General features: G+C 43.1%; 1 protein-coding gene across 1 annotated transcript in view; it reads left to right on the top strand.

The window, feature by feature from the left end:
- Positions 1–10770, top strand: part of LOC143281737 (uncharacterized) — a 15157-nt gene extending 4387 nt beyond the window's left edge. The window contains exons 2-4 of the mRNA XM_076587012.1: positions 5520–5647; positions 8771–9041; positions 9905–10770. Of these exons, the coding sequence (XP_076443127.1) occupies positions 8851–9041; positions 9905–10604 (891 nt within the window). The 5' untranslated portion in view covers positions 5520–5647; positions 8771–8850 and the 3' untranslated portion in view covers positions 10605–10770. The remainder of the gene's footprint in view (positions 1–5519; positions 5648–8770; positions 9042–9904) is intronic.
- Positions 10771–10972: the final 202 nt, after the last annotated feature.

The following is a 10972-nucleotide window of genomic DNA, read 5'->3' as shown; positions in this document are numbered from 1 at the left end:
AAAGAAAACATAACAGGAAGAGAATGAAGAAGGTTACACGTATAGCAAACGCAGAACCAACTTAACAATAAACCAACCAGCTAACCAACTAATCAGCCCCACTAACTAGTTAAAGCCACAAAGCGTCCAATCAATCAAATTAGAGATAATGATCAAAGCGCTTTCACCACCAGGGTGACTGACAATGACTACGTGATGATCACCAACATAATTATACCAAGACCCAAACACTGGACAACTTCATTCCTCAAGGCTTCGGTCAATAGGTCGCTTTGCTCAAGTCTACTATAATAGTTGTATTTGTATTTGTATTTCTTTTTATCACAACAGATTTCTCTGTGTGAAATTCGGGCTGCTCTCCCCAGGAAGAGCGCGTCGCTACACTACAGCGCCACCCCCCCACCCCCCCACCGCCCCCTTTTTTTTTCCTGCGTGCAGTTTTATTTGTTTTTCTATCGAAGTGGGTTTTTCTCCAGAATTTTGCCAGGAACAACCCTTTTGTTGCCGTGGGTTCTTTTATGTGCGCTAAGTGCATGCTGCACACGGGACCTTGGTTTCCTCGTCTCATCCAAATGACTAGCGTCCAGACAACCACTCAAGGTCAAATGGAGGGGGGAAAAAATATCGGCGGCTGAGCCGTGATTCGAACCAGTGCGCTCAGATTCTCTCGCTTCCTAGGTGGACGAGTTACCTCTAGTCAATCACTCCACTGTAATATACCAACTGCCTGGGATAAACCATACAGTAAACCATACGAATAGAAAAACTAAACCCACGAACCCATGGATATAAATGAAGGAATTCATAAATAGGTCGCTAAGCTCAAGTCTACAATATACCAAATGAACTGGAATAATCCCTACAGTAAACCATACGAATAGAAAACTAAACCCACGACAAATTTCATGGATATAAATGATGGAATTCATAACACTAACACACGAACACACACACACACACACACACACACACACACACGCACGCACGCACGCACGCACGCACGCACGTACACACACACACACACACACACACACACACACACACACACACACGCAATTCGCAGTCCTGGACAACACACCTAAGCACACACGTCATCTAGTAATTTTTAATTAACGAACAAAGGGAATCACCTAGAAAGTAAGTGACTGACATAGCAAGTAAGTGGGTGAGACAATGTATTTTATTGTATTACTCTTTTTATTTTTTGTTAAAACCGATTTCACTGTTTGAAATTCGGGCTGCTCTCCCCAGGAAGAATGCGTCGATACAATGAAAACGCCACCCTTTTCTTTGTGTTTTTTTGTTTGTTTGTTCTTTGTTTGTTTTGTTGTTTTTGTTTTTGTTTCTTTTTTTTTACTGCCTGCAAGTGTGTCAATTTTCCTGTCAATCTGCGTTTTTCTACGAACATTTGCCAGGGATAACCCTTTTGTTGCCATGGGTTCTTTCACGTGCACTAAGTGCATGCTGCACAGGGGACCTCGTTTTATTGTCTTCTTTGAGTGACTAGTGTCCAGACCACCACACTAACGGCGAGTTATCTAACAAACAAACCCCAGCAAATGTGCCATAAATAAGACTGTTGGTGTGTATAATTATCTTTTTTCAATCGTGAAATGTCATTGCATGGTTATGTATTTGATGTCGTTTTAATTGACTTCATTTTATTTGGTGTATTATTTCATATTCTCTTCGTTTAGAAGGGTTATTGTTATTTTTATTTCATTTTGTTGTTCTATTTCATATAATTTTATTTGCTTTATTTTGCCTTTCCTTATTTTCGTCCCACATTTCTTATTTCTTCTTTTTTTTTCTTTTTTCTTTTTTTTTCTTTCTTACATTTCATTTTGTTTGATTTATTCTTACATTTCTAAAATACGTTTTTAAATATCAGCCTGTCGGGAACCTCTCTTTCACGTAATCCTTTCTTTCAACATCACCAAAAGGGGCTGCCAAAGCAAATCTTCAGCATTTTTCTGCCCTAACTCGGGTGGCAGGTAAGAATGGAAACGTGAAAGCATAAGCCGTGTGCTGACACACAAGTAATTGATGAGCCTCTCTCACAAGCGGTAGGTGGCTTTGGTTCCCCCCTGTGACATTGCCCAATGCGTTTGTCAAGGGGCTAGGGTCGGTCGCCTTCGCTCTTTTGAGAGACTGAAGGATTCGCTTTGCAGGAAATCAATGGAGAAATTGAGTGAGTGCCTTTGGCTTAACTGTGGCGCAAGCGTGCGTGTGAGGGTGTGGGGGGCGGGGGAGGTGTGAATAGCATAACAACGCCGTTTATGTAGATTTCTTTTCAGGTATGATGATAGTCGTAAATGGTAATTAGTCAGAACTAATTCAGCCGAATCGACCATCCAAAAGATGAATACCGGTTTCGATACATAATTTTTTGGCAAACATTATTTCTTCCAAATTAGATTATTACTCAGACCTGCCACATTTATCACAGGTTCAAGAGGTAAAAACGGTCTCAGTTGTCACGTTCTCAGCGCAAATGCATCTGACGTTGATTTTTTTTCCAAAACGTTATCGGTGGAGAATCAAATTACACCATGCGTCATTTAATTGTACAAAGGCCCTCCTTTGCATTTGGACTGGGTGTATGTATGAGAATGCACCAGAGCTTATCTAACGGCATCAGACAGCAGAAAGAAATGTCTTGTCTTGTCTTGTCATGTCTTGGTTTGTTTTGTGTTGCCTCAATTTTCCCACTTCGGTTTTAGCAGCAATGTCCGTCCTATCAGTTCACCCCGCCCTATCAGTTCATCCCATTTCAAAAGTCACGTCTAACTGGTCATGAAAAGACAGATCAAAGAGAGAACGGAAACACCTTCACGCATCGTTGCAGCTATATCTTAACGACCTTTTACCCCCACAACATTACTGCCTCTGTTATCTGAACATCTGTCGAGTTTTCCAACTGTTTCACGACTACGTTCTGCGCGCTTCGTAACTTAGACAAAAGTCTCCAAAGTGAGGGAAATAATTTTTTCCCGTGCTGTTTATTTCACTTTTATTGACTCATTTGTGTAAACAAAGTGAGTCTATGTTTTAACCCGGTGTTCGGTTGTCTGTGTGTGTGTGTGTGTGTGTGTGTCCGTGTGTCTGTGTGTCCGTGGTAAACTTTAACATTGACATTTTCTCTGCAAATACTTTGTCAGTTGACACCAAATTTGGCATAAAAATAGGAAAAATGCAGTTCTTTCCAGTCATCTTGTTTAAAACAATACTGCACCTCTGGGATGGGCACAAAAAAATTAAAAAAAAGAAGCCTAATTATATGCAAACTGCATTTACTGTTATATTTATATTTTTTGTATTCTCTAAACTTTGCACTTTGACCTCTTATTCTGGCACAACAAGAAGAAGAGTCATTATTATCATTTTTTGTTCAAACAGGAACTTCTTTTGCTAAGCATGGAATTTTTATTTATTTTGCAAACGTTTTGGTGCAGATAGTAAAGAAGGGAAATTACTCTGTAATTAATGCTAGGGGACTTAATTTATCACAAGTGAGTCTTGAAGGCCTTGCCTCTCTTGTTTTAGTACGTAGCCACAGAAAGCTGATGACACCTGCAAAGGTGCCCGTGCACAAAGTTTGTGTCATCATTCTTTCTGCACAGAAGTGAACTCCTGACTCTCGTTCACAAAGAGGGGAATTTTAGAGACTTCCACTTGCATTGCCCGACTTCGGTAGTGACATTTCTCTTTCTGCTTCTCCTGCGTTCGTTGGGCTGGGGGCAAGGTCTAAAGGCAAGGAAAATAAATGAAATGGTTAGACAAAGAAGAAGCCAATAAATAAAAGATAATTGAACGACTAAGTACACACAAGTGTCCGTGAAATGTACGTTCATTCAGTCAGGCATCAGGGCCTCAGTGTTATTATTGCCTTCACCTTGCACGGCGAATGATTAACTGAGTGTTGGTTATCAACGATGTGTGTGTGTGTGTGTGTGTGTGTGTGTGTGTATGTGGGTGTCTTCTCAACAGCCTGACAGGGACAGAGACAGCGTGATCTAGGGGCGTGGGGGTGGGGGGTATCCAGCCTAACGGAGTCTAACGACAGTGTGAGGACAGCGACAAAGAGGTCTTTGGTATTGTCAGTTGTAAACCAACGCGGTACAGACACACACACACACACACACACACACACACACACACACACACACACACACTTACAGCATCACACACACACAAACACAAACACACACACACAAACACACACACACACGTACCTCCCCCTTATCCTCTCCCTTCCGCCCCCCTCCCCCCCCCCCACACACACACACACACACCCTCACTCTCCCCACTCGCACTCCCCTAATCCCCACCCACAACAACACCCTTTTCAACAATTTTCCCTTCTTTACACCACCGCCACGAACAACAACCACCACCACCTTACCCCCACACCCCACCCACCCCCACCCCCCCCACAATACCCGCTATATCTCAAAGGGGATCGTGGGGGGCGTGGGGTGGGGTGGGGTGGGGGGTTAGAGACTAGAAAACCACACCACACCACACCACACCAAACCCCCTGACACCAACGCGCTACGCACGGCGGGCAGAGGGGGGGGAAAAAAGACGACAGGAAGGCAGTGATCAGACAAAGGGCTGTATAAGTACAGTGATCGGGTGAAGAGATCTATGGCCGCTGGGTCCCTTCGCTTCTGACAGCTTTTCACGTGCACGGTGCGGAACGGGAACCATGCCTTTTGCACAGCGCGCAGCCATCACACGGCATGCTTCACTTCACTGCACACACACACACACACACACACACTACGATTGTTGCTTACCCCGGTGTCACTACACCCCCCCTATCTCAGTTTTTAACTCCCCCGGGCCACTTTTTAAATCATTTTTGTTATTATTTTATTTTAGGTAAACTGTTGAAGACGCCCATTATCTTGTAGACGCCTATCTCCCAGTTGGGATTAAAAAGTTGTGTCAAGGGTAACATACGTTAAAAACGCCCACCCCATATTTCGAGAAGAAGAAGAAGAAGAAAGAGGAGGAGGAGAAGAAGAAGATGATGATGGTGATGTATATCTGTATGTATGTATTTATCTATCTATCTATCTTTAATTATTAAGACATTATTAATGTCTTGCAGAAATGAATCTGTCCTCCGGAAGAACTTCGCAGTTTTTCTGTAAAGTCGTTTCAGAGAAGAACCACTATGAGCTGATATCACGACACTGTTCAAAGATATATATACAATATTCAAGAATTACATTACAATATTTTTGTGCGCATCATTTTCTAAAAATGTTTCCTATTTATGTGTACCCCCTTCCTGGCCTTTCTTGAATAAAATATCGTTATCGTTATCGTTATCTATCTATCGATCTATATCTATCTATCTTTCTTTCTTTCTATTTGTTTTAACATTCGAACATTTCTCCACAAGAGGTAAGGAAGGAGAAAGAAAAACTATGGTGGGGGAGGGGTTTGGGGGATGGGGGGGGGGAGTTCATTTCGGTGACACCGGTTATGTTTACGCCTTTCATCAGTGCCAGAGGCAAAGGGATCACACAGCCAGAGGCGGTGCTGACAGCTGATAGATGTCGAGGGTCCGGTGACTGAAGGTTAGATCCAGAACTGCCACCGCTCCTGCTGCTGCTCGCTGCCTTGACTACAGGTATGTTTTGGGGGGTGGGGGGGGGGTGTCGGGAAGGGGAGGGGGGACTTTCTGTGTGTCTGCTGGATGTGTGTGTTCTTTCTTTAATTCAACGTCTTTTCACTTTAAGTGATATTAGACGTGTCACGTGTGTGTGCGTGTTGGTGAGTGAGAGGGGGCTGGGATGGAGTTTTAAGGGGGATGTATAGAGAAAGGAAAAACTATAACAATTGAAAAAGCAACTGATTCATAAACATCTGTGAAACTACAATCATCAACATGAACAACAACAAAAGGAAAATCAAGTATCGGTGGATCGCATCACAGAAACAGTCTTATTGGACAATGTAGCAGGGATTCAGCAATTTCGAATCGTAGTAATTGATTGGACATTTTTTCTTTTACGTTTTGTTCTGAAAAAATTATAACCTTACATGTATTTGGAAGTAACCTGATAATTTTTTTTTTTTTTACACTGAAACAAAATATGATTTCGTGTGATCTGTTTACCACAGACGCAATAAACGTTTTTGCTAAACTTTGTCTTGAAAGCATTCAGTCTTACACGAGACACCAGAGAAATTACCAGTCTATAACAGTACGATGGAAAGTCCAATTTTTGACTCACTTGTGTAAACAAAGTGAGTCTATGTTTTAACCTGGTGTTCGGTTGTCTGTGTGTGTGTGTGTGTGTGTGTGTCTGTGTGTCCGTGGTAAACTTTAACATTGACATTTTCTCTGCAAATACTTTGTCAGTTGACACCAAATTAGGCATAAAAATAGGAAAAATTCAGTTCTTTCCAGTCATCTTGTTTAAAACAATATTGCACCTCTGGGATGGGCACACAAAAAATAAAAAATGAAGCCTAATTATATGCAAACTGCATTTACTGTTATATTTATATTTTTTGTATTCTCTAAACTTGGCACTTTGATCTGATATTCTGACCCAACAACAAGAGCCGTCATTATTAGCATTTTTTGTTCAAACAAGAACTTCTTTTGCTAAGCATGGAAGTTTTATTTATTTTGCAAACGTTTTGGTGCAGATAGTAAAAAAGGGAAATTACTCTGTAATTGATGCTAGGGGACTTAATTTGCTTTAAACTGATCTTTCTCATCTTAAACATTACATTTTGAAATTATACTTAATACATAAAAAGCTTGGATTTTTTTTAAAGTGTATCACAAGTGAGTCTTGAAGGCCTTGCCTCTCTTGTTTTGTTGTGTAATTTCAGTGGTAAACCCCTTTTCCTTTGAGAAAGAAATCCTGTCAGCTGCACTAGCTTGACATCGGCTCCTTATTGAAGACTCGAGCAGTCTGTAACATTCTGAAACTGATTGTTGTATAGGAATTTCTAAAGTATTCTCTATTCTTTGTGCACCCCCTTTTTTTTTGCTGCTCTGTCGGCCATTTCATTTCCTTTGATGCCAGTATGAGAGGGTACCCAGCAAAATTCTGTGTTTATGCTTTTGGCTGACAGAATGTGTAACAAATAATAAGATCTGACCGGGTTTTTATATCAGTTGATTCCAGTGCATGTAACACTCTGTGTGTGTGTGTGTGTGTGTGTGTGTGTGTGTGTGTGTTGTGAAAAGTGTTCTTCTCTATCTTCTCTCTGTGTGTCGTCTTCACGGTGCTCTGGGTTTGTGTTGGTGTAGTTCTTCTGTAGAAGTGATCTGGATTACAGCGCGAAAAAAATCACGATGACGGAAAATTTTACATATCTATCTATCTATCTATCTATCTATCTATCTATCTATATCTATCTATATATATATATATATATATATATATATATATATATATATATATATATATATAAAGAACACGTCAAATAAGATACAAAAGTAAATAAGTAGATAAGTGATCAAATTCATCAATCGATAAATCAGAATAGTAAATAGATACAAAAATTAAAAATGAAAAGAAAAGAAAAAACTGACTAACAAAATAACTTACTAAATAGATAAAAGAATAAATGACACAGATGACATAGATGACATAAAATGAAATTTAGAAAAAAGATTAGAAAAAAAAAATGATGATACAAATAATGTAAATAACAATAGTGGGTTCTGTATCTCCCACGTGGATTTTTGTGCGGTCTTTTTAAAGTCTTGATCGCTGGGGACTTTCGCGAAGTATTATTTATTTATTTATCTATTCATTTATTTACTGATTTGTTTGTTTGTTTGTTTGTTTTCACTTCTTTTTTTTTTTTTTTTTTTGCACATGGGAAAAATCAACGTGAATTGCCCGATCAGATCAGTTTCTGCGTTGTTTACGTTTAATGCGTTTCTCGAATTCCTGTACAATATGAAATTATGCGATGGTTTTTATTTTCGTTTATTATTTCTGGTAACCCATTGACTTCTGAGCAATGGAACGAAGTCAGAGGCCTATTTTTGGTTCTGTTCTGGATGTATGATGACTTCTTTTTCTTCCTTTTTTTTTCTCTCTCTCTCTCGTGTGACGTTTATTTTTGCTGTGGAGATGTTTATGCCCTCTTTTCAGCTCTGACATGTCAGCTTGACTATTAGCCAGCCCGAATTTTTTTTATTTATTGTTATACGTGTCAAGTGTGGACAGCGCGTTTGTTTTATAGTTTGTACGTTCCTGTTACCTGTGATTGTGTATGTGTGTGTGTGTGCGTGCGTGCGTGTGTGTGTGTCTGTGTGTGTGTGTGTGTGTCTGTGTGTGTCTGTGTGTGTCTGTGTCTCTGTGTGTCTGTGTGTGTGTGTGTTGCGTGTGTGAGTGTGCGCATATGTATCTGTGCATACTGTGTATGTATGTGTGTATGTATGTACGCATGTATGTAATGATGCATGCAGATATATGTATATATTTGTATATATGTATATGTTTGTCACCCTGTCGGGAAATGATCCATTTCACCACCTTATTTGTTTTTGATTCGATACTAATAATATCTGGTCTAAAAAACAACAACAACAACAACTAGATATGTATCTCAACACCACAACCACTACCGCCACCACCACCACCAACGACAACAACAACAACAACACCTACACCACCAACACCATCCCCCCCACCACCACCACCAACAACAACAACCACATAATTAATGAAAACGGCACCCCCCCCCCCCCCCCCACCCCCCCAACCCCCACTCCCAGATGCGAAACCACCAGCATCCTCAGGAGGGCCCCAACCACTTCCCGCTCAACCGGAAACAGGAACCGGAAGTGACGCCACCATGATGGACAGCGAGCTGAAGAAGAGCTCCGTGAGAGCCAACAAGCTGGAGAAGAAGAGGTTCGAGATGATGATGTCCGCTTTCGACTCCGCGAAGAGGAACGTGGCGGTGGACATGAAGAAGTCGCAGCTGGACTTCAAGCGCCGTCTGAAGAGATACAAGGACCGTCAGCGGGAGATTCTGGTCACAAGGTACGTGCGTGTTTGCGTGTGTGTGTGTGTGTGTGTGTGTATGTGTGTGTGTGTGTGTGTGTGTGTGCGTGTGTGTGTGCGTGTGTGTGTGTGTGTTTGTGTGTGTGTGTGTTCGTATGTGTGTGTGTCTGTGTGTGTTCGTGCGTGCGTACGTGTGTATGTGTGCGTCTGTGTGTGTGTTTGTGTGTGTGTGTTCGTGTGTGTGTGTGTGTGTGTGTGTGTGTGTGTGTGTATGTGTGCGTGTGTGTGTGTGTGTATGTGTGTGGGTGGAGATTGAATGGTGTGGGATGAAGTATGGGATCGGGTGGTTGGAGTGGTGATACGTTTGAGGGTGGGGGAAGAGTTTGGTGTAGGAGGTTTGGGATATCAGAAGGGATTAGGGTGTGTGTGTGTGTGTGTGTGTGTGTGTGTGTGTGTGTGTGTGTGTGTGTGTTGTCCAACGCGTGTGCGCGTGAGAGAGAGAGAGAGAGGTGTTGGGGGGGGGGGGGGGGGGGGGGTTAGGATGGAGTCGTTTCATGATCATGATAAGGTCATCACTTGACTTTGTTTTTATCAAACTGGGTGTTGGGTTCATAGGAGATGGATTGTGAAAACTGTATGATTCATACGAGGTGGTTTGTGAAGACTGCGTAATATTCATTGGAGATGGATTTTGACACTTTGTTCGTTTATTTGTATCTTTTTTTTTCTTTTCTTTTCTATCTTTGGAGGTGGTGAGGTGGGGGTTGTTTGTTTGTTTTTGTATGTGTTGTGTGTTTTTTTGTTTGTTTTTTTTTTAATTTTTTTTTTACTACTACTGAGTAGGATTCATAGGAGCTTGGTTGTCACACACACACACACACACACACACCTCTGTGTTTCAGGGCAGGGCCGTCCTCCAGCACCATGGAAGAGTTCGTGCTGAAGCAGCTGACGAGAAGGAACCACATCCACCCGGCACCCCACAACGGGCGCCGCCCCCAGACCTGCCCGCACCCCAACAAGGGCAACACCACCAACCTCACCCTCCTCCGCAGGAGCGACGCCACCAAAGCTGCTCAGGTCACGGACAGCCGCCTGGAACAGGAGGAAGAGGAGGACGAGGACCTGGGCAAGCTGTCCCACTGCCGGAGGTCCAAGGTGGACCTGAGGCCTTGCACGGCATGGTCGGCGGTTCGGAGCTCGCGCGCCAAGGCGGACAGCGTGACGGGCACCACGCGCGGCACCCATAGCAACGTCAAGCTGCTGCAGCTGAGGGGGGGCAGCCTGGGGACGCCGGCCAGGCAGGTGCGCTACCTGGATGACGAGGAGATCGAGGAGCGGAGCACCTTCTACCGCTTCCTGCTGGACGGCCTCCGCCACATCGAGCTCGAGAGGCTGGAGTCGCTCAACGACCGCGTGGAGGAGTTCTGCGGGGGCAAGGCCAGCGGCCGGCAGCACAGCTGTCCGCCTCTGAGGAAGGCGGTGGGGCTGGTGTCATCGCTGCCTGCCGGGGTGCCGCCCATCATCGTGCAGGCCATGAGGGTCAAGATCCCCAGCGCCAGCCTCCTGGGACACATGCAGAGTAGGGCCAAGACTCAGTGATCAGGAGAGAGTGTCTCTTCTGCGCAGCTGTGTGTGTAACTCAGTGTGTGAAGTAGTCAGCGCATTCTCGGCTTCTTGAAACTTGAGTGTGTGGGTGCAGATGCTGCAGAGTTACGGTTCATCAGGGAATGAAATGGATCCTGAAACAGGGCGGAAACTCTGAGAATGACGTGGATGTGCAGAGCCACAGCTCTGAATGTCGCCGATCCTTAGAGCTCAAACTCATTTAAGGAAAGGACATTCGGAACAGGACGAAAACTAAGAGAACGAGTAGGGATTAAAAACAACAACAAAAAACAAGAAAAAAACAAACAAACAGACACACACAAAAAACAAAAAAACAACAACCCCACTACAGTGAATTCAGC

The sequence above is a fragment of the Babylonia areolata genome, chromosome 4 (assembly GCF_041734735.1).
Source record: "Babylonia areolata isolate BAREFJ2019XMU chromosome 4, ASM4173473v1, whole genome shotgun sequence".
NCBI classification, from domain to species: Eukaryota; Metazoa; Mollusca; class Gastropoda; order Neogastropoda; family Buccinidae; genus Babylonia; species Babylonia areolata.
The sequence above is the reverse complement of the archived record's forward strand: the minus strand, read 5'-3'. Positions and strand labels throughout refer to the sequence as shown.